The 24,562-nt window shown below is 44.6% G+C and overlaps 1 protein-coding gene across 2 annotated transcripts; it reads right to left on the reverse strand.

The window, feature by feature from the left end:
- Positions 1–987: 987 nt before the first annotated feature.
- On the reverse strand, positions 988–6,010 carry GJB2 (gap junction protein beta 2). Of its 2 annotated transcripts, none has more exons than XM_088159468.1 (2): positions 5,896–6,010; positions 988–3,645 (listed from the first exon to the last, which is right to left on the reverse strand). In XM_088159468.1, exon 2 carries the CDS (start codon positions 3,621–3,623, stop codon positions 2,946–2,948), a length of 678 nt encoding a protein of 225 aa, XP_088015594.1. In that variant the 5' UTR covers positions 3,624–3,645; positions 5,896–6,010; the 3' UTR covers positions 988–2,945. The 2 variants fall into 2 exon arrangements, with proteins under 2 accessions (XP_088015594.1, XP_014733149.1); XM_014877663.2 differs by having other exon boundaries at positions 5,850–5,977.
- Positions 6,011–24,562: the final 18,552 nt, after the last annotated feature.

Consider the following 24,562-nt stretch of genomic DNA (forward strand, 5'->3'; position numbering starts at 1 on the left):
GACAAACATGTTTGTAGTTTTGGTTTCAAGGGTTTTTTTGGATGGAAGTTTAGCCTGATTGAGTCAATGGTGGTTTTTCCTGGCAATTTCAGTCAAAGAATAATTTCAGCCAGTCCCATTCCTACACTTCCTAGTTCTGATACCACATTATTAGACATTTTACATCCTGGCTATGCTGGACACTGAACAATGAGGAATCAGCCCTCTTTTACAGTCATGACCTCAGATTTGCTGCTTAAGTTTTCAAAAAAGTTTGCAATCTTTATTCTGAGGAAAGCCTACAAACCAAGTACCAGATATGCAAACACTACTAGTGCATTTCAGGAAAGAACACACACAATTTCAACACAGCAATATATTTTAATCTGTATGAAATACATCTGTAGGAGGTCACCTATGCAGTGTAGCACATGTAGAAATTGTAGAAATTGGTGCAATTCCCATGTTCCTATAAAGTATCTGATTTTTTTTCACATACAAAGCAGCTGTTCAAATTAAATATACACAGATCTCAGAGCTATCATTGCCTGATGCTGCAGTTCTGGATCAAAGCCCTCTCTTGGCTACACTTCCCCAAACACTTTCCCCAGTTCTATCTTTTTTTCCTGTCTGATAATCTGGTTGCCAAACTGCTAGTTGAAAATAAGTTCATAGTGTTAGTGTTAACAGTTTTGCTGTGTTTCATTCCAAGTTCCGGCTAAATTCAAAGGTAGGGGGCAAAAACAAACTCTCTCCCAATGGAGCTGGTTAAGTTTATCACTGGCCTTTTCCAGGTGCAAGGCTGTTTTAAGCAGCACATTTGAGTTCAAGGGGAGCACAAATGTGACCTTCCACCATGAGCTCAGGCAGTTACCAGTGGAAACACCAACCTACAGCAGAAGGCCAAAATCCTTACATTACCCCTTGGCTATTGAGTATAGTATTGGTGCATACATTTTCCATTATGGTAAACAGATTTTCATTAAACACATTAGGTAACACAGCACGTACAATACAGAAAACAGACAGCACAAAATTGCTTTATTATAATTTCAGGGGAAAAAACCTTGTTACGAAAGAAATGTAATACTAGAATACTGGGACCAGTTTGCTCTCTTTGTACATGGAACAATGCAGGAACTCATTTTCAAGTACAAACTTGATATGTCCCAAAACTGTGTTCTTTGGAGTTGAATTAAGGATGTTTTCACAGTCCAAGTTTCCAGTCCAGCTCATTATGAATGACCTTCTATTTTTCTTTTTCATAGTTTTGAGGATGGTGTTTTTATGGTTTTCTTGCTTCCCTCTTAGATGACAGATTTCCATCTGCAATCAAGCTGTAGCACTGGATGTAGCTCACCAGCAAAGGAAACCTGTTTATGCTCCACTTTCAGTGCACATTGAAGGGTCATGGGTCTTAATTCATGCAGCTTTGTTTACTCCAACAGTAACAAGTTTAAATGTACAGTAAAAGATGAATGCAAATAGAGAAGCTGAGATAGTGCTCATTCATTTTGGGGAAAAGCCAGTTATTAAAGCCAAGGAGGAGAAACAGCCAACTTTCTAGAAGTGGGTTCAATGGGCAGGCACTTGGGAGATAAACTGTGTTGTCCTAAGTGCTATATGCTGCCCATTACAGGCATGAAACACCTTTTGAGACTACTTTGAGACAAGACCAGACTGACTCATATAGTACTTCAAATCAGTAATATACAGTTTGCAGCACAGCAGGATGAACTTTAAGAAAAATATGAAGTTCCTCCTCATTTCTGATTGGGTCCCTTGCTACTTTAGCTCTGCAAGCTGTCTGTAATTCCTGCTAGACCAACTCTAAGAAAAGGAATGGCGATTTAATCCCATAATGTGGAATGTCAGAGAGACTGGGAGTGGTTTGCTCAACTCATTTGAAAGGCACCTCAGATAGGGAGAAGGTTTTATGAAGAAAAGCTGTGCAGGCTAGAGAGAAAAAAAAGAGCAATGGAAGGAGCACTGGATAGCATGCTGTAAGCTGGAGCACTTCTTTTGGATAACGAGCAGAATGAAAAAGCATTTTTAAATTGTTTTTTATTTAAAAAAAAAGTTTTAAAAGCATACAGCTGAGCAAGGCACAGTCAGGTGGTAAAACACCTCTTCATCAGATAAAGTCTACTGTACTGAGGTTCTTCACAATATATTGGGGGAAAACAAGAGAAGGAAGAAGATAGATGCACTGCCTCCACCTTCCCACAGGTGAAAATTCCTTTTTTCATCTGATCTGATCAAGAGAACAAAGAATGAACTTAATTCCTCCCACTGCTGTAGTCTCTGTGACTATGGGGAGGCAGCAATGCCCTAATGGTATTCATAGGCAGTTGAGACTTGCCACCCCCTACCCTTAAGGAAATGCTTCTCAGTGCAGGCAAGAAGATAAGAAAAAAACATGCCGGTGCCCAGCAAAGCTGATAGCATGCACTGCCAGAGTATCTGTGTTCCTACACCATGTTCTTGCTCTCCAGATTAATTAGAGAGGACATCTAGTTTAAACACTGTCACCTCCCTGTCTTCTTCCTTCTCAAAAGCTGTGATGTGCCCCAAAAAATCCTTTACCCCACTTTTAACCAAAAACCTTTGATATTGTTTTGCCTCTGAGCCAACACCGTGTGTTTGTGATTGCTGGATTTCCTCTGGGCACTAGAGCCTACTCTGGTCCTTTCCACTCCCACTGTTTGAAGCATTAACTGTCCCAACAACAGGATCCCGGCAGTAAGCCAGAAGGCTGCTCTCTCTAATTTTGCATGCAGGAATACTGAATTAGCTTGTGATCTTTAAAACCTGCCTCAGCATCAGCTTCCCAGGGAGGCTATCAGTTTTAAAACACAAAATAACATTTTTTTATCCTTTTCCTTGAGTGTGAAAATATTGTTTATTGTTTTCTTACACCTAAGTTTAAGGGAAATGGGGAGCCAGTAAATCCTGAAACTGGGAACTTATTTCAAAACTGTTGTTTTCCTGGATTCTTTCATGCAAACTTTTATCACTAGGTAGCACAACTCAGCCAGATTCAACATCATGCAGATACCAGATACAGCAAGCATGAAAATAGTAAATGTGGTTTTTTCAGTGGGCCGAGACACAAAACAATCCACAGTGTTAGGGCAGGGCCAAGCTTCGCACTTGACCAGGCGAGGCATCTGGTAGCCATCATACATGTAATAGAACACGTACATGAAGACAGCTTCAAAGACAATCCTGAAGAAGATGCTGCTGGTGTATGTCCACCACAAGGGGCCCCGAATGTGAATCCTTTCATTTTTTAGCTCTTCAATATCAATTTTCTCACCATTTCTGAGCCGCCTTCTCTTCTCATGCCTGGTGTAAGCCACATGCATGGCCACCAGCAGTGCAGGTGTGGAGACAAAGATCAGCTGCAGGGCCCAGAGTCTGATGTGAGAGATGGGGAAAAAGTGATCATAGCAAACATTTCTGCAGCCAGGCTGAAGTGTGTTGCAGACAAAATCTTGTTGTTCATCTCCCCAGACTCTCTCTGCAGCCACAACCAGGATCATGATACGGAAGATGAAGAGGACTGTGAGCCATATCTTCCCGATCCCGGTGGAGTGCTTATTTACACCTCCCAAAACAGTCTGCAGAGTTCCCCAATCCATCTTCTTTTCTGTGTCCTTTTACCTGCAGGATGACACAATACACAGAAGGGTCACTTTTCAAACGGTGAAAAATCAACTCTAGACCTGTGAAAACGAGAACTTCCTAACAGTCTCTCCAGAGCCATAGGCAAGCATAAGTCACTTTAATTTATCTCATCCATATGTTTATGGATCCAAACAACTTGTTAAACTCTCTCCTTCTATCAGTTTATGATGGGACAAGCATACCTCAGTGTATTACTCAACAAGGCTTCGGGCAGGAAATAAGTACATCTTAATGCAGTTCCTCTATACATCCTCTATGCTCTCCTTCCCTTTCTGTGGTTGACTCTGGTCAACATTTTGCCTTTCAGTGTACTTCCCAGAACAATAGAAATTACTATCACTGCACGAGTCAAGCCACATCTAGACAAAGTAGAGACTTCTATAGCATTTTCTTACAGGATTTCTTTGCCAACACCACAGTCCTAAAAGGCTGAGCTGCTTTCTTTATCCTGGAGGTAAGTACTACTTGGCCTCCTTCAGCAGAAGTCCTTGCTCCACCCAGACACCTCCTGCGGGCCTCCAAGGCTTTCTGCTGCAGCTCAGACAAGGCCCTTAATCTCAAAAGTACAACATTTGAATATGCCAACACTGCTGAGAAGCCTCAAGCCAGCTCTGTCAGGGCTGCATGCTTATATAGCATAAACCAGCAGGCAAAGGCAGATAGAGCAGAGCCTGCCCTTCCACATTCATTGCTATGTCATCCAAAAAAGGAGGCAAGCAGAGTCAGAGTTGAGAAGAAAAAGCCTTCAGCTAAGGAGTTTATGTTGATTTTCTAGATGCTATCACACTCCCGCAGAACACAGAAAGTCAAACAGAGAAGTTCCATTTCAACACTTTCCTCCTACTCTTAAAAACTCAAATCCACACTCTTTGCCCTTTTGAAAGTAAGTTTTGCTGAAATTCAGACTTCAGTCTCAGAGCTCAGCTATCACTGATTGTAGCCATTTGGAAACTATCACTGAAATGGACAAAACACTTTGAAACCCGAGCTAGGAACCTGCATAGCTGGTCCATCATCTCTCAAGGCTAGACTGGGAGAACTGCACAGGCCATCTCCTCTTGGTGCTACCTGTGTGCTGTGGGGAGAGCATGGTACCTTGCAACCCAACACTGGCCAAAGTTTACAAAAATCTCTCATTCTCACACAGCAAAGAGGGAAAAACAACTTTTTACCCTAGTGTACTTACATCCCAACCAAAACGTGCCCCAACACATATGAGGGCCTAGCTTGTACAGATAAGCCTGGAGGCAAGAGGGAGAGGTCAGATTTACTGTAATGCGGAAAGGTGAAATTGGGTAAGGCAAAAAAGAAAACAACTTTGAGAAGATGGCTGGAATTCCTGAGACTTCTCATGCTTTGTCTTTACTGAAACTGGCACAAATTTTACACTGACCTAACATACAGGCTATGATGAGATAGCTGCATCATTCTGGTAAGAATTTCCTCAGGTCTGTTGCATAGTCATTAAAAAAGCTAATTAAATCTTCGCAAGAGGCTAATCAGAGTTGAAGGAAAGTCCAGGAAATGCATATGGCTGAGCTAAACAGTCTGGGTTCCAAGTGCCATCTCGCACTGCAGTTCTGAACCAAGGCTTCAAGTTTTGTTGGGGGGAAAACTTTTCTCCCTGTCATCTGCCACTATCGAAACACTGCAACTGGCTGTTAGAGAGCCAATCTACCCGGACGCCCAACTTGCCAACCAAGACACCATTATTGAAAACCATTCCAAATCCCCGTTCTGAAGTTAGTAGCTGGCTCCTAGCCTCTCCCTCCCTCCGTGGTAACCTTTATTCCGCCGAGTTCCCACGTGGCTGCGAGCCTTGAGCGGAGGGAAGCGCCAGGATTGCCGTCCGCTCCTGTCAGCGGGCACCGTAGGCAAACACCGGGTTTGGCTCGGAGTTCCGACGGCTCCTGCCGGGACGGGCTGCGCGGTCCGAACGTGCCGGCCCGCCTCAGTAATCCCCTCCGGACCGCTGCCCCGCCGGGGCTGGGGGCTCACAGCCCCCGCCCAAGCACAGCTTGCCCTGGATCGGGGTCGCGGCGTGGCTGCCCCAGATCTGCCCGACCCCAGCCCCACTCCGGCACACGGATCGCCACCCGTTCGGAGGGGCGCACAGCCTAATCCCAACCTCGATCCCGATCCCACCGGCGCGGCACGCGGGAGCCGCTCGGGACCCTCACCTGGCACGGCTGGGCAGGACACGAGGAAGTCGCTCGGGACCCCCACCTGGCACGGCTGGGCAGGACACGAGGAAGTCGCTCGGGACCCTCACTTGGCACGGCTGGGCAGGACACGAGGAAGCCGCTCGGGACCCTCCGCTGGGCAGGACACGCGGGACAGGAGCGCTGCGCTGCTCCGCTCCGCTCCCAGGTCCGCTGGCTCCTGCGGAGCGGGCGGCCCCAGCCTCTCCGGTCCCGAGTTTTAAGGTCCCTCCCCGTTCACCTGCCGCCGCTTTTAACCCGCCCCCGCCCGCGCCCCGCTGCTCCGGCCGCCCGCGGAGGCGGTGGCGGTGGGACCCGGGGCGGGGCCGGGCCGGGCCGGGCCGGGGGCTCGGCCGTGCCCGCGGGGCGGGAGCTGCTGCGGACGGAGCGGGGCTGGGGCGCTGCCCCCCGCGGGAGCGCCCTCGGGCTCGCCCGGGACATGCCCGTTCATGAGCACAGGGCGCGCATCGGGCGGAGCGGACCCGGTACCCGGCAAACAGGGCCCGGTGCCGGGACTGATTCCCAAGTGTTGGCAGAAAACATGTCCCGGAGGGAAATCAGTTCCGCGGGACACTCCGAAACTGCCCCTGAGCCGTGACAGCCCGAGGAAATCGTCACTTTGAGAAATTTCGGATAATGGTCAGATAAAACGCAGCTCCCATAGATTTTCTCTAGGGTGAGGCAGGGCTAGAGAACAAAACCCCAGAGACCCTCTTAGAAGGCCTGAGTTTGGAATACAAAGAATAGGTAAACTAGCTAATGAATTGATAATAAAAAATTGATCTGCGTAGCCAGATGTCGGGATAACAAGGGCATCAGGCTGCTAAGGGCAGGATAGAAGTAAGATGCTTGGTTTTCCTTTGAAAAGTAGTTCCTCACTAGGGTGCACAGCCTTGATTTCACTGCTACTGCGCAAAGGGAGTGGGGATTAAAGTTGGTTTTGCGAGAGAAAGTAATCTAGCAGGAAGTATAAAGAGTGACTCAAATCAGAGTTACGTGCCATGTGAAGATCTGTCACTGTGTTATTTGTCTGGCGATTGAGTTCTGTTGTTCACAATAAAAAAAATAAGAAAAGTTTCATCTTGTTATAGTACTCTTTAAGCCCCATCTTTAAGGAAAGGTTTTGTGGACAAAGTCCAAGCCAGCCAGGCATGAATTGCATCAGTACTAGAAGCTCTTACCTTGGGCTTTGCTTGTAACATATAAAGTATATTCAGTGTTGCTCTCAGGCTCACATTAACCTCACACAGTCTGCACTTCACCCAAAGCATCCATCCAAGATTTCTATTAAATAATCCTTTATTACAACTTAGTAAAGAGTCTTAGCTTATCAAAACACTGACAAAAATTCCTACCACAAATGAATGCTGTGTTAAAAAGAATGTGTAGGGAAAATAACATAAAGTTGTCTGAGTATATAAAGTACTGCTGAAAATGCTGTGTTTGTTACTGTATATTGAAGTAAAAAGCTCTGTATCTTACAATTAGTACTGAGCCTGGTTCTGTGACACGTGTCCAGAAGGAGAAGTGCTTTAATCAGTAGGGACTTAAATAATATTTAAACTTGATCTAGTAATTTGTATAGATAACAATTACTAGAAACAAGAGATACTTGTGTGTGTATCTGCAAAATTACAAATTAATTTGGCTTTGCTCTCAGAGGTTTAGAAAATTAAGTTGGACTTCATAGAATATTCTGAGTTGAAAGGGACCCACAAGGATCATTGAGTCCAACTCCTGGTTCTGCACAGGACACCCCAGGAGTCACACCATGTGCCTGAAAACACACTTTGAATTCTGTCAGGCTCTGCGCTGTAACCACTGCTCTGAGGAGCCTGTTCCAGTACCCAGCTACCCTCTCGGTAAAAAAACCTTTTCCTAATATCCAGCCTAAACCTCCCCTGATACAACTGGAGGCCATTCCCTTGGGTCCTGTCACTGGTAATCAAAGGGAAGAGTTCACTATCTGCCCCTCTGCTTCCCCTCACAAGGAAGCTGCAGACTGCAATGAGGTCTCCCCTCAGTCTCCTCTTCTCCCCTCCCTTGCCCAGCTGGCCATGCTGTGCCTGATGCCCCCAGGACAGGGTTGGCCCTCCTGGCTGCCAGGGCACTGCTGGCTCATGTCCAACTTGACATTGACCAGGACCCCCAGGTCCCTTTGTGCAGCACTGCTCTGCAGCATCTCATTCCCCAGCCTGTCCTTACAGTCTGGCAGTTGCCCTTGCTAAATTTCATCTGGTTGGTGACTGCCCATTCCTCTGATTTGTTCAGGTCTCTTTGCACAGCTTCCCTGCCTTCAAGGGAGTCAACTGCTCCTCCCAGTTTAGTATGGCTAGCAAACTTACTTAGTTTCCCTTCCAGTCCTGCATCCAAATCATTATTGAAGAGCACAGGGCAGAGGATGGAGTCCTGTGGAACCCCAGTTGTCTGATGTCACCGCATTCCCTGTAACCCTTTGTGTCCAATCCATGAGCCAGTTGCTCACCATGTTTGCATGACATGTTCATCCAGCTGTGTGCTGGACATTTTGTCCAGAAGGGTGCTGTGAGTGTATTAAAAGCTTCACTGAAATCTAAGATCTTTAAATAATCTAAAAAGAAAGATCTTGAATAGTTAACTATGTTTTATGAAATTATACCTATGTTTGATGCATAATAATTGTAAACCCTTGGAAGAAATTCACAGTTCGCGTTGCTCAGTACTGCCACAATGTTTTTCATTTACAATCAAGCAAATTCTATGTTAAAGCTGAGTGCTATTTTTAGTTTCCTTGATTTTTGTTTGCTTGCTCATATATCCAATGCTTTACTTGGGAAGGAGAGGGAAATCCTAGCAAGGAATTCTGACAGAGCATATATCCAAGGTTGCAGGCTTCTTGCATACACTTTTCTTAACACCTGTTTCATTGGCAGGAGGTGCAAGAGACAAATTTAAACAGCTCTGGAATCTGTAAAGGTTCATTTGTAAGGAAGGGGTAGCATTGAAGCTGGCGAATGCTACTAAGTGTTCATGTATATACATACAAAACTTTGTTTTTTGTGAATCATAAAGTAATGCGGAAATAAAAGCCTTATAAAATTAGGAAAATAAATACTGTTGTAACTTCCTCAACTCAGAAACAGGTTTTAGCGTATCTCAGGATAGCAGAAATCTTGGCAACATCTCCCAGTAATGCCTTAAGGCTTTCCAAAGACTGTGTCTTCATCTCTGCATTCAACAGCCCCCAGGTACCTCCAGAGGCTCTGTCTGGGTCTATATTTTTAATAGCACTTGTTTCACTCTCTGCTTTGCCTAACTATGTTTTGATGTCACCTCTTTATGGTTATATAAATATTTAATATTTATCCCATATATATAAAAATAAATCCACATGATCCTGGAGTAATTAACTCAATAGCTTAATTATGTGTGGTGAAAGAGAAAAGCAGTTTCATTTCCAGAAAACTTGCTCTTAGATAATTTCATGGGACATTCCTGAGTCTTCATCATTGGGAGTAATAGCTAATTATCTTTCCCTGTTCATCTCCTTTAAGAGTGCATAAACTTCTGTCATATCCTCTGCCCATGCTTTTTATTCTGTGCTGAAAGGCCTAATTTGTTGAAGCTCCATGCAGGAGCTGTTATATATCTTTATTATTCTCATCACAACTTGTGATGTGTGTCATTTTTACAAGAGCAGTCCAAGTACCTGCACAGTTTATAAAAATTCACAAAGCAATGCTTCCTTGTGGCATTCACCATCATTTTCTAGTAATTCCTATTTACTTGTTTTCATTTTTCAGACACGTAGCAATAAATTGACTTTTTCATAATAAGATTCTTTCCTAAGCATTGTTAGAAATTAGAATAGTACCTCCTGGGGTACATATATGTCCATACACTTGAATAGGTGTGTTTTGAACTAATTTTCACATCGTGCATTAGCTTGCATCAGCAGATGCAAAAATAATTTTATTATTCTGTTGCACTGGATAAGATCTGCTATTCCTCGTGGTCAGGTTTAGTTTTGACTACCACAAAGCACCATTTTTATAATTCCCAAAGATTTTTATTTTTGCCGATTCATATGTGTAGCAACCTCCTTATTCACCAGCTTTGCTTCAAATGAAGTTCTTTCAACACCTTGCAGCTTACTCACTACTTGTCATGCACAATTGTCATTAATCAACTGGAAATGCAGCTGTAGACTCAGAACCACACTTTGAAAATAGTTTTTATTTCTTTGAGGCTGGATTAAACGTGTTACACCTGGAATTTTTGCACTAACATCAGCAATAAAAGCACCTTCCCAGTTCAACTCAGCATGTGTAACCAGTTTGCCTCTTCTGTTCAAACACTCATTTTAGTCATTATACGACCAAAAATACCGTACTTGCTTAGCCCTTGAGCAAATAATTTTGTCTCCTTCAATATCTTTACGTGTATATTAGTGTCTGAAATAGGTATCCAATCATTTTTATTATGTTCACTCTAATTGCCCTCCCAGCCTTTTGAAAAATAAGCCTTTTATAGAAAACTGCCTGAAGTGCTGTTGGCAAGATCTGGCTAATACAACTACATGGTTGTAGGAGCTCAAATTCATAAAGTTGTAGCTTCCATGTCTATTACACAACATTGAATTCTTAAAGCTTTCAGAGCCATCGTGTTGGGTACAACTCTGCCTCCTCCCTCCCCACACAGAAGTAATGGGCTCATGTGTGATTTTCGGGGAATATTTTTTTTACAAAGAACAAACTTTCATTGTTTGACATAAACACTTTATTACTTTGTCATTTTTCGGCTTTTTTTACGGTAAAAGTTTAATGTGATAAAAATACTGCTGTGGTTTACGTTGTAGGAGGAGGATCAGGGATTGAGAGGCTGCTCTGTGTGTGAAACCAGCACTCAAAGTGCTTTGTAACTCAACTTGATGTAAGGGCTGCAAAGATGCTGGTTTATGTCAATGTTGCTGCACGGGCATCAATCCCATGATCATTTCAGTCTCCGAAGGTTTCTTCACCAGACAAAGCTTAAGACCCCTGACAAAAGAAGGCAGCACAGAAGACATCAACCTTCTTTTATGTTTGCTGCCTAGTTCAAACAATTCAGGAGACTTCTGGAGAGGGACACAGAACCTGGTTTACTTCTCTGAGTAAGAGCTGTCTTCCAGAAATTCCTCAAAATCATCTTTCAAATTTATTTCATAAAGCAGCATGGGCTTTTCCTTTTCTCTTGGCTGTGCAGGAGAACAAGAAAGTTAAACAGGTTTCAGCATTTCGTCCAGCTGTAACAAAGACACTTTCACACAACACTTAAGTGACACATTTTAAAGTGTCAATAGCTGCCCAATCCTTCGTTTCAGCCCCCTGTGGGAACCAGAATTTTCTTTGTTGTAGCTGTTTGCCTTTCCTCCCTAATTAGAACAGATAAGTATGCTTCCCTCAACTTCTCAGGTCTTTTGTCCAAGCCCTGCAGCTCCAGAGACACCTTCCACTTTCACAGGGCCACCACCTGTCCCCTCAGGAGGACATCTGGCTGGCCCAGCTCGCCTTGCAGCTCTCAGGGTCTCTCTCCACTGCCCTCAAAGGCTCAAAAGGCCAGGAACAGGCAAAGCAGGATCTATAATAGAGCTTTCTGATTTTCTTTGTGTCTGAGGAGATGCTTGCCACTGTCTCAGAAATAATCTCTTCCCAAAGAAGAGGGCTAGGACTAGGAGCAGATCTTGCATTTGACCAATTCCCACCCTTTGCCATACATATTCCATGTCTGTAAATGCACTGTTAGAGTTCAGGCAAACGTCTCAGGTTTGCCAGGAACACTTTGCATTTTTGATGCTTATCTGAGGAGGTTTTGTCCTTCTTTATCTCTTGGAGAACATAGAGATTAGAAGAACTTATTCACAGATAAGGGTGGGAAGAAGACAATGAGAGATATCAGTGGCAAATACTCGAGGCTGGGGAGAGAAATTGCTTAAAAGCTGGGATGATGGAGCTTTTATGGACAGTCATAAAAGCTGCTAAATACAAAGGGTAGTGCCAGTGAAGACTGAGGAGAGACTGGATGCTAACAATGGGAAAAGATCTGATTCTGCACACCCCACAAAGAGAAGGGGAAGATGTGGGTGGGAGGTGTTGTGATTAAAATTTCTGGTGTTTGTCGTGTGACCTAGTGACAGGAACTCAAGGGGGGTGGTGGGGAAGCAGGCAGTATCTGAGAATGATGTATGATTCCTCCATGGAAATTGAGCTGGATTCACATCTTTTGCATTGTTTTAATTTAATCGGAATAAAGTACATTCTCTTATTCCTTTTGTCAATCTTCAAATCGTTGACTACGTGACTGATCCAGCAGTTTGCCAAGGTCTGAAATTTGTGTCCTGAATCAGATTAAAAAGAAGCATAGGATGATTCAGTAACCACCTGGTTGCACCTATATATGCATCATATTAACCAAGTCATTTCTTGCATGCAACTATATAATGGGAAACATTTCCTCTTGCTAAACTATTTAGAGATAAAGGAGTTGAACTGGGAGTCGAAAGGAGTTGGACTGGGAGTCGAAAGGCGTTGGGAAGGAAGAGTCATGGGGAACTAAAGGGATACAGTTGAAATCTCATGCTGTCAACAGAACTAAGAAAAGCAGTGACTATTAAAAAGAGCTTTCCAGGCAGAAGCTACGGCCGAGCCCGCACCAGCATGTTCTTCCAACAGACCCGTGCTGGGTTATAGCTGTGCCCTGGAGGTCATGTGTCTGTGTGGTGCTCTCAGTCAGCGACAATCCCAGGGCCCTTTGGGTACTATTCCGTGCGCAGTGCTATTCCCTGGAGCAATGCCCATGAGAACATGCCTGGGAAGCTGTCTGGGATGTATCCAGGCTGTGCCTCAGGACGTATGGACAAGTCAAATTCTCAAATGCCCACTCTGGTTTTCCATTCCCTAGGTCTTCTTCATTCCACACTTTAAAACTTGGCAATTCAACTACTTATGAAACACCTGCCACACATCCCATCACATGGCTCCTTCGTGTGTCAAAGCTGAGTGGTTCTCTCTTCGTTTGTGGGTATCCAAGAGCAAGGGCTCCACTGCCACTGAGGGTTGAAAAAAATTAGCACATTGCAAAGGGGTTATGCACATAATTTGGAGAATGCTCAAAATCTGATGACTTTCAGCAGCTGTCTATATTCAGTGCAGGAGACTAAAAAATAACACAGGGTGACAGAGTAAGATTGTTATGCTGACGGGGCAAAATCTACAGCACCTGAAGAGCTCTTGGGCACTGAAACACACAAAGCTGAGTGCAAAACTGGCACTGGTGCCCCTGTGCAGAGACAACATTGGGAGAGCTCCTGTCCTGGCAGGAACCAAGCAGGAAGCTGCATGCTCAAGCTTGACTGCTGTTGGTCAATGGGCAACAATTTGGAGCTGTAAAGTTAACAGAAATTATGCAAGACTGTGAGGCTCTGCTTTGTGCAGGAAATAATAAAGGAAGCTGAAGTAGGCTTCAGGAAGACTTGTTTGGCCACGGGCCACTAAGTATATAATAAAAAAGTATATACATCCAGGTTATATACCACCTCGTATCCAAGAGGGAAATGTTACCAGCAGAGTGGGGAGTAGTCAGCTTCCTGGAATGATTCTGCTGACCTGAAACAACCAGACACAAAACCAAACAGCAAAGTACACAAAAATGCTGTTGAGCTGAGGGCAGTTTCCTTTGTCAGAGGAAGTCAGATCATGATTCTCTGGGGTTTGGGGGATGTGGGGCCAGACTACAGCATAGCACTGATGTTTAGAAGGATTCTTCTCAATTCTGTGGTATAGACAAACTCCAGACTAGCAGCACAAGTCACAGATAGTATATTTGGTATGCAAAACCTCAAAAATAAATGCATGAGTTAAGCCAGGGAAAATATTAGATGCCTTGCTAACATTAAAAAACAAACAAGCAAACAACAAAAAAAACCCCAGCAAGTTTTTTACTAAAATAATTATTCTGCAGCTGAATAAAATGTTCCTGAGCCAGTGTGACCCTTTTCTTGCCCAAGTGTTTCTGGTTTGTTATGTTCCTTTCCTGCATTTTCTACAGGTAATAAACAAACGTTAGATATAAATGGAAGAACTTTCGATTTTCGAGGGCTAAGTAACGGTCATTGCTTATAATTTATGACCCTTACTGATAAATTGGGATGACAGTTGGAGATAATAACTAGAGACTGAACTGGTAGTTCATTAAAAGAGTCAATAATTTATGACACCATAAATTACTATGAATAGTTATAGGAAGGGTGCTAAGTGGTGGTTTTGTATTCATTAGTTTCATAGCTCTTGTCTGTAACAAGTTGGAAAGGGATAAGGATGTTGGCTCTTCCCCTGCTTTGTGCAATAATAGGTGGAGAACACTTTGAACATGGCAGTATCCTTGGGGTACAAAGGCTGCTGGTGAAAAAAATCCCTGGAACTCTTGCCCCAGTAATCTGAATTATCTGTCTGCTATTTTAGGCTGCCCTGACATCATTACAAACTTTACATGTGTTCTTCCCAGTCCTGACTTTTCTAATACCCCCTTTTCGTTGCTCAAAGGACAGTGCCTTTTCAGCCCTATCACTCTCTCCAGTCTTCTTGCCAGCTGTTGCCACAGGCTGGAAAAACGGAGAACTTGTCTCACTTCTGTGTTTGTTTTTGTTGGGTACCAAGAAATCTCTGGTGGGCAGAATAGTCCTAGTCCCAGGATGTTCCCTGAAAGATCTCAAGGATTTCTCTGCAACTGCAGGTGCATTTTAACTACACAGAACCAGGGAAAGGAGCTCAGGTAGTTATTAACTCTACACATAGACTGAATCAGCTGGACTTGGAACAAGTCAAAGGGACCAGATAATTTAGGTGTGGATCAGCAATCATTGCTAAATTAATATGAGGAAGAAGTCCTTGATTTCTGTCTCCAAAGGGTGGTGGAGCCTCAGAGAAGATAATGTTCGAAGTACCAGATTCTCTCCTTGCTTGTCATCATGCTGCTAAGCACAGAGTCCCAGTGGAGCCCACTGCAGAGATCTTTGGGAAGAGATCTTTAAACACAGAAGAAACAGAGATATTATGTCAAGAAATTGCAAAGAGTCGCACAGCATCTCCTCAGAAAGGTCACTGAGCTTATTCCAAAGAAATGTAGGAATTCGGGATTACAAAACTCCAGGTAAACACAAGAAATATCCCTTTCAACCAACACTCCAAAAGAAGGAAAACTAAATCCCTTTGGGTCAGGAATGTTTCTGCCTCTGTTCTTCATTTTATTCAAGTACACCATAAAGGGATTTGCTTCAGGCAGGGAAAAGTGGGCATCCAACAAAACCACTGTCTTTTGCAATGTTTGCATTAACTATGTACCCTCAGTATTTAAAATCTGGCATGAAGTCAAGGGCTCCAGTTGAACAGGTGCTTGGTAACTTGCTGGTACAATTTAATGGGTCAGTAGATAATTTCTTTTGCTAAGAAATAAATTTTTGCCAGGTTGCTGCCCCTTACTTGAGATTCTTTCTCAGCACCATCACATGCCTGCTGCTAGGTGGTTCCTGTTTGAACTGACATTTTTATGAGTAAATGGTGGGTGGCAGAATAAACTTACCATGGGGGGAAAAAAAATCTGCTCCTTTGTTATTTGACTACATAAAAGTGTAGCATTTTGAAAAAAAGGTTGGAATTGCCTGAGGTGTGCTCAAGGTGTGCCCAAACCCCACGCATTAAGTGCATGCTGAGTTGTGTTGGCTGAAGCTTCTTATCTGAGCCCCTTATCTGTGCTGGGATACCCGTCCAAGAGATTCCCAGTATAACTCCCAACACTTTTGGCAGACCACTTTTGCCCCATGCTGCTGTGTCTGATCTCAGCAGCAGCCACAGGCTTGCTGTCCCTCTGCTGCACACACCTCAGTTTCTCTCTTCTCTGCAGCCTGGGTGTGCAGTCCCTTCTCAGTCTGGCACCCTGAAAGACTGGCATGTCTTTTGTGCTCAAGGCAGCACAGAGAAACTGGGTATTGGGCTGTCTTGGCACATAGCTAAGTGTACAAATGCAAAAAGCAGGAAAAAGTTGCTCCCCAAATATGTTGGGGTTTCAGAGAAAATGGAGAGGATGGGAAGAGAGGCAAATGTCAGGTCTTGGTGACCCACAGGCTGTGAGGTTCCAAACCAAAACGAGACCAGGAGGCATTCACAGTGGGGCTCACCTCTTGGGACCAGTGTGGGGAAGGAACACAGTGCTCCTGCTGGCATTTGCCTGGTATGGGCTGGCTGATGTCCTGAGTTGTGCAGGGAACGTTGTTTGGACACCAGAAAAATGGGATTAAAACAACCTTACAGCAACTCTGTACATGTCTTGTCTAGTTTGTGGAAAAAATGTAAAATAAATCAGGTCTAAACCACACCAGGTGTTTTACTGCTAGATATGTTATCATTATGGGTAGAGTATCAGGCAAGGGTGCTCATAAATCACTTGCACTAGTTTCTATTATTTCAAAAAAGATGGAATCTACTGGAAATAATTTGGATTGACAGCATTTATGCAAAGCCACAAGGAAATTCCATTCAAGATTGGAACATTCAGAGTTTTCAGTTCCTGCCAGGGATTGCAATTGCTGTTGAAACACTATTTCCAAACTGCAACCCACAGCCCCAGGTGAAGTCATTCTTCCTTGTGTCAAGACACGTTGCATTGTTATGCAAGCCCACTGTATGTCCTGGGAACAGGTATTTTGCCTGTAAGTCAGCAAAATTCACATGCATGTCTGTAACTTCAGAGACATTAAATAAAAAAGATTGTTCATGCCCTTTTAGCTATGTATAGCTCCAGTTGGTGCAGTTAATTGTATTTGTATCTCCTTTTCTTTTTCTGTGGCACTCAGTAGACTTCCAGCACTACCCAGTAATGTAATAGCACTGCCTGCTGATCTGAAAATCACAGCATGATTTCAAAAATAGCTAAATTAATTATTATTATTGCTTTTGCTTATTTGACATGTGCTATCACAGAGTTGTGGCCACAGTCCGGCTTCAGGAATAAAACAGCTTTTGCTCCCTTTGAAATTCCAGAGAGCAAAGGAAGAGATGGGGAAAAGTTAAATACTCTTCTAGGCCTAACTGGAGAGTCTAAATACCCTCTAATTAGGCCTAGAAGTTACTGGTAAGATTTCTGAAATCCACCACTTTCTGGAAAGCATTTCATTTCTATACCACAGCCCAGGACAGCCAGTGAGGGCTTGTGAGCTGTGCCAGTAGTGGGGGAGGTACATTCACCTCTCTCTCCTGAGGTTACATGGAGATGTGGGTTTGAACCCCGCAGTCTAAAGGAATCACTTCAGCAACATGTTTCAGTCCTTAGTGGTGTCCTCCACCCTCTGAAAATTATAGTTAAACCCCAAAATAACAAATATTCAGGCTTTTGCTGTCAGTGTTGCTGGGCTTGGCTAGTGCTGAAAATTTACCCAATGTTCAAATTGGTTTTGCAGCACTGACAGCTTACAAAAATAAGCGAAATAATGTATCCAAGCTTTAGATTAATTGAAGTATATCTGCCACAAGAATTTTACGGAATTTATCAAGATAAATATAAAATTAATTTAGTTAATCATAGCAGCCTTTCTGATATAGGAAATGCTCAAGCAAGATCAGGTAGCCCTTATTCTTCAAGCATTCTTCACGTCAAATACATCTCAAGTATGATCCAGGTGAATTTGATTTTGCTTCAGATTTGCAGATTGTGATATCTTATTTCTAATATTCACCTTTTTTCATTGGTAAGTGTGTAAAGTGTGTAAAGAAGTTTCTTCCTATCTTTCTAACAGACCCATATAAAACAATGCATTTTCTGCCGTCTTTTAATCATGTTTAATAGCTGGCTATTCTTCAGTGGCGATTGGATAATTCACCTTTGGTGAATGACACTGTAAAATACCACAACTGTTAAAAAAAAAAAAAAAAGAAAAAGTGAGAGCTTGCTGAGGAGTAAATTAAGCTGGTGAATTGTGTGTGAACCAGGTGATGTCACAAGACCATTCGGGCCGAGGACCTACAGCTGTACAGGTCCATCCTCCAGAGGGTGTGAAGTGTTCCCTTTGGTTGGTGATTAGCTGTAGGATGTCTTTGACTGCCAAAACCTTTGATTGCTAATCACGGTTTCCCTACATAGTGATAAAGGGGTTAGATAGGTTTTGGGATGAGATCCAGGAGACTACTTAGGTACTCGATAGGATTTAAACAGATGCCAGACACCCACTCGTTTCAGAGCTGTAATAAAGGAAACCCCCATCCAGCTGCCACCCAGCCCTCCAGGCACTGAAATTCACCGGGTGCTTTCCACTGTCACCTGCAAGTTCATCCACATCTCCTCTCTCTGGTGTCACTGGAGGGACCAGAGGGGGAGACAAGGGGTGTCTCCACGTAACCCCACATAATTTCCATATTAACCCCACCTCGGTGCTGGGAAGAACAGGGGAAATACCAGAGGGAGAAAGCGTGGGTGGCACTTTGGCAAGTCAGGCTCTGCCTCCAGAGGAAGCCTCAGCAAAACTGTAATCTTTACAATAAGCAGTGGATAAACACAAAAATAAGCTTGGAATCAAGGTTATCCCTCTTGGCTGTAAGGAGGTAAAACCGAGTAATGCAACATTCCCCTTTCATCTCTAATTCCTGTGAAATAATACACAGTAAATGCAGTTCCAGGTTATCTGTTTCACGTGTCTGTGAACAAGTGAAGAAGTTACTCTCATTGATGCAGCTGTTTTTCCTTACAGTGAGCAAGAAAATGGAAGGTGTTTCTGGTCATCACTTCTCACCTCGGTTGGGTGTGGACACATCTTCCAGCTCTGTGCCAGAAATCACGTGTGTCTTTGGGAGGAGCCCCTTAGGTCTCTGACCCCCAAGGACAACTGAACCTGACTCCCACTCACAGCACAACTAGGTGATATAATTATCTATTTAATTAGCAATTTATTTTCTTTACACATCTAAATATTTGTGGGGTTTTTTTTTCTTTAACCTCAGGACATAGAGCAGAGCTGACTGAATTGCCTGCCTAGACAGTTCTTGTTCCTGAAGATGCTCAGGCCACTGGAAACCAGGGAGTTGGATGAGGAATTAAAATCTTTCCTTGAAAATAATTTTATTTTTCACCTACCATAGTGTTACTGCTAAAAAGATCTTTCCCCAATGTGCCTTAATTCTTTTCTGATCCTAATTAATTCTCTCTCATCATCTAATGATTTTATCTTCTATCAGCCTCTTCTGCTGAAAATATCCCTTTAAACATAAATAATTATAAGGGATGCCAAAATAAAATTTGAGTCCTTAACCCAGGTTTTAAAACATTTGCTAGGTATCCTACTTTTTGCTACACTTATTCTGTGTTAATACAAACTATTATTTTGATTATTCCTCCCTTTGGAACTGTGAGATCAGAGCTGAGTTCAGCCCCATTTGGACAGAGATGGTGTGGGAGACACGAGTGTACTGGCTCACTGGACAAGCCTTATCTGCTCTGGGAAACTTTGCAGGGACTGGTGAACTAGTTAAATTTTTACCAGATAAGAAACCGAAAACTGAGTCAATAACTGAATGTGGCAAGTTTTTCTGATAGCCTCTGTTAAATGTTTTCAAACTTTTTTTTATTATCCTCAACTGAACACACACTGTGTGCCTACCTGGGCAATATTTTCATTAAACCCAAGTCATCATCCCTAATAACAGGATTGAATTCTCCCTCCTGTGTCACCCACAACTGGCTAAAAGCTGCAAGAGCCATTCCAGGTTCACTGTTGTGAACTTTAGCCCCAGGGACATACAGGGATTTTTACCTGGGCCACCAGTTCACCACTGGGTTCACCAGTTGCTTTTCTTTCCAGACTTTCCACATATGCGAGGTGGCATCAAAGGATTCTTTCTCAAGGCCATTGTCATGCTTTATATGATGTCATCATTGTTTAATACTTGCCTAAATTTCCCAGATGTCCCAAAGACATCACTGAGATAGGTCACTGGCCTGAGATGTGCATCATGTAAGCTATAACAAGTGGATGGTGGTGTAAAATACTGGGAGAAATTAGATTAACCAGGACTCCATGTGGTTTTGCTAATATAGAAAGGCTGCACCATGCTGCTCTGGATTGTTAGGAGCAGAAACAGCCCTGCCTTTGGATCTGAAGGAAGTCAAAATAGCATAGCTTGACTGCCATGGACTGAGAGTCCTATTGGGTTGGGAGCTGTCAGGGTGTAAATCCTTCCTGCTTTACTGATCTTCCTGTCCTGAGCTTCTCTGATTCGTGGGTTCATACACAAATAAATGGCTACCCAACATCCAAAACAGGAGGGAAAAAAAGACTCTTGGATTTGTTAAGCCAGAACATTCTAGGGAGCTCTCCCTTTCCTCCTCTAAAGTCTTTTCTGCAGCCAGCAGCAGAAACTGGAAGTGGCTGAAATGGCTGTGAGAGCTTGGGCACACACCAATGGCCATGTGGTCACCTCTTGAGCCTGAGCAGCACCAGGGTACCATCACTGCTGGCAGCAGATGGGCACGGTCTGAACCAGGAATTCTGTACCCAATGTGGAGATCTGCTGCCAGGAGATCTGGCAGCTGTGTGAAATTGGACCTGATGTTGTAAAAAGGGAGTGCAGAAAGCGTCTGTGTGGTATTGCAGCGTTTTTAAGGAGTTACACCCTTCCTAAGAGCCGGCCCAAGCCTGCTTGGAATCAACAGGGATTTGCTGAGTGACAGTGAGGAGCTTTGGGTCTGGCCCTGAAATATCTGCAAGCTTGCAGAAAAGGCCAGTGTGATGTTCACAGCACCGAGGAGAGGGGTGTGGGGAGGCTGAAGGGCAAATTCTGGCATTGATGGGTGTCCCAGCAGCTCAGGCCAGTGGTGACATGGTGCAGGGAGGGGCATTCCTGTCCCTATGCCTCTTGCCAGGGATGAAACAGGGTGCTGACTGGGCCCTTGCTGGGACTTGATGGCTGAGTCAGGGCTCTGCAAGAACCTCTCCCTGTCTTTCCCTCCCATGGACCCACCTGGCCATTACTCTGGGTGTCAGTCACAGCGAAGCCCAGCCGAGCCACCCGGCTCTGTGTGCATGCTGTCAGGGCTGCAGGGACAAGTGGGTGGGAAACTGCAGAAGTGCTATTTGCACCCCACCCCCCATCTTTTTTTGAGAAGCCGATTTTCAGCTTCTGTGGAAGTTGAAAAGGAGGTCAGTCACCTTTACATGCCTAAGCTGAGAAAGAGAAGCCTGACAATAGAGGGCTGTTCAGGAAAAGGGGTGTACGCACTGCCTCTGGCAGGGAAAGGCTGCCATACCAGCTTTCACTGCTGCCCCATGCAATGTCCCTAGAGCAAGTTTGCTGAGGTGGAGATGGTCTCTGTCCATGAGCACATGTCCTGGTTTAGGGCAAATTTGGGAGAAAACTTCCAAAGGGCCCCCTCCCAGGAAGCAAACCTGAGCCACTCCTCTCCCAGCTGGTTTGGGAAGAAATTTCCTCAGAGAGAAGTGGAAAAAATCTGTTTATTCAACAGGCACAGCACTGCCCAGCACAAAAAAAAAACCAAACAAACTAATACCGAACAACAAAACCTCTTAGTGCTGTGAAGAGATGACCAATTCAGAAAGTCTCTCTCCTGTGGGGGTAGCTCGGCTCAGTCTGTTCTCAGTCCCTCCGGCGCTGGAAAATGGCGCTGCCCAGGCCAGGCCCCGGTGGCCGCAGGAGCGAGCTCCGGGTGCTGCCCCGGGTCCCCAGTCCAGAGCAGGTTCCAATAATTCCAGGAAAAGGGAAAGAGAACAACTTTCCGGGGAACTTCTCTGCTTCAGTTAGTCAGAAACTAACAAAAAGCAAAGGAGAGCTCTCTCTGCTGTCCACCACGGTGACACAGTCCAGGAGGACGAGAGGATGGAACTCCTGTCTCTGTGTTTTGAAAACAACTGCCTCAGACATTCCACTGCTTCTCCTCCCCCCTCCTTCACTCTCAAATCCAGCCTTAAAGGTACAAAACTTATTTCTGGGCTAAACAGACAAATGGGGATACAATTCAACATGACAAAGTCACCCCAGGACAGCACACCTGAGGGAACAGCAGTGGCCAGTGTGGCGTAGGATCTCATCCTGACAGTCCCTCTGGTTTCAGAGGCCGTGCTCTCTGAGAGCACAGCTGTGCTAAGGCACATGGAGGACAGGGAGGTGATTTGAAACAGCCAGCCCAGCTTCACCAAGGACAAGTCCTGCCTAACCAGCCCAGAGGCCTTCTGTGATGGGGTGACTACAGCAGAGAACAAGGGAAGGGCTACAGGTGTCATTTACCCACATTTCTGTAAGGCCTGTGGCACAGTCCACTCATAACATCCTTCCCTCTGAAATGGAGAGATGGATTTAATGGGCATACTGTTCAGTAGACTGGTAAAAAGTGATGTCCCTCAGGGACCACCTCCATATTGGGACCAGACTGTTTAATATCCCCTTTCCTCTGCTGTGACAGGTAGTTTCAAACCATATGACCTTTAATTTGAACCACTGAGATTATCTCAGTTGGTTAGAACATAGTACTAATAATACCAAGATGATATGTTTGATCCCCATATAGGCCATTCACTTAAGAGTTGGATTTCATGGTCCTGGTGGGTCTCTTCCAACTCAGAATATTCTGTCATATCTCCATCACTGAAATCAGACAGACACAATGGGATCAAGTGCACCCTCAACAAATTTTCAAATGACACACCTCAAGGACCTGGACAAGCTCAAGATAGTAGGCCCATGGGAACCTCATGAGGCTCAACAAAACCAAATGCAAGGTGTTTTTTGCACCTGGGTCAGAGCAACTCTAAGCATCAATAGGATGAAGGGATTGAGAGCAGCCCTGCAGAGGACTTGGTGGTGCTGGTGGGTGAGAGGCTGGACATGAGCTGCCAGTGTGCACTTGCAGCCCAGAAAGCCAAAGGTGCCCTGGGCTGCATCCAAAGCAGCGTGGGCAGCAGGGCCGGAGGGGATTCTGCCCCTCTGCTCTGCTGAGACCCCACCTGCAGTGCTGCTTCAGCTCTGAAGTCTTCAGAACATCAAAGGTGTGGACTTGTTGGAGTGGGTCCAGAGAGGGGCCACAAAAATGATCAGAGGAATGGAAGGTCTCTCCTGTGATGACAGGCTGAGAGAATTAACGTTGTTCAGCCTGAAGAAGGGAAGGCTCCAAGAAGACCTTTTTGCAGATTTTTAGTATTTAAAAGGGGCTTACAAGAAAGATGGTGACAAACTTTTTATCAGGACCTGCTACAATAGGACAAGGGTAATGGTTTTAAACTAAAGGAGGATGGATTCAGACTAGATAGAAATAAGGATGACATTTTTTACAATGAGGGTGGTGAAACACTGGAACAGGTTGCTCAGAGAGATAGTAGATGCCTCATCACTAGAAATATTCAGGGTCACCTGTTGGATGGGACTCTGAGCAACCTGATCTAAATGAAGATACCCCTTCTTATTGCAAAGGGGTTGTACTAGATGACCTCTCAAGATCTCTTCCAACCCAAACTATTTTATGGTTCTATGAAATAGATTTATCTCACAGGATTGTAATCCAGCTTTGGCTCAGTAAGGGGAATACAGATAACAGTGGCAATAGAAAAACATATCAGGCAGTTAGGAGCAGAGGTCTGCTTCATGTTGGCTATGGCAGCGCTTCCCAGCACGTTCTTGCAGGGCAAGGGTGGGTGAGTCACTGGGATGACACAGCACACACCATGAAAAGGGCTGGGGAGCCAAAGTGACTCTAACCTGGCAGCAAAAGAGCTCATGGTTGCAGCACCTGGCATAGGGGAGGCAGCCTGACTGTGCAGAAGGAGAAGAATGGGTTCAGACCATCCCACAACTGGTCTCACTCTCTTTTAGATCTTTGGCATGCAGGGTTGCTGGGACCAGCCTAGGTCAATGGAAAAACGGAGTCAAAGTTGCAATGAGGCTGTGCTGAGAGGAATAGAGAAGGATGGAGGAGGGTGTGCAATGATGCTGGAATCAAGAGCCATGGTGCCTAACAGGAATAGAGTCCAGCAGCCAGTGCTGCTGCACTTGTAGGTAGTCAGGGCTCCTGCCTATTTGAAAGGCCAGCAGGACAAGAAAGTGGGAGGGGATGCAAGGAATTTGCAGAGCTTTTCCAGAGGCTCTGATTAATCGTTTGGCATCAAAACCAATTTAAGCAATCTCTGCCCCAGGCATAACAAAGAAAAAACCACAGGGTGGGGAACTGCAGCAGGGATGGGCAGAGACAATTGAGCCAGCTGCCATCAGAGAAAACTGGCAGAACTACCATGGGAGGACGGTGGTGCAAGTTCAGTACAAACTGGTCACCAGTAGGCCAGCGATTTGGAAGGCTGGGTAGACCCTCTTCCAGAGGGATGGCTGCAGAGCAGAAGCAAGGGCAAGCACAGAGAATGTCTGGGGGTGGTTGTGCTTTGCAGTTCAGAGCGGCACCAGTCAGTTTGGGAAGCCACAGAAGTTGGAAACCAAGAAAAGCAGCTTGGCTTTTCCCTGCAGAAAGGGTTAACTGTGACCCTACTAAACACAGGTTCCTCCTCTGCTGAGGCCACAGAATGCAGCAAGCTGGGGGAATCTGACTTGGAGAAAGAAGTCACTAAAGCTGTCATTTCATGATGATGTCATCTACCAGGAATAATTTGAAGGGGGCACTGAAAGTTTCAGGGACTTTAC

Source organism: Sturnus vulgaris, chromosome 2 (genome assembly GCF_052056855.1).
Source record: "Sturnus vulgaris isolate bStuVul1 chromosome 2, bStuVul1.hap1, whole genome shotgun sequence".
Lineage (NCBI taxonomy): Eukaryota > Metazoa > Chordata > Aves > Passeriformes > Sturnidae > Sturnus > Sturnus vulgaris.

Bases quoted from the DNA above. Each gene is read 5' to 3' on its own strand.
- GJB2 (XM_088159468.1), bottom strand. From the start codon at position 3,623: ATGGATTGGGGAACTCTGCAGACTGTTTTGGGAGGTGTAAATAAGCAC.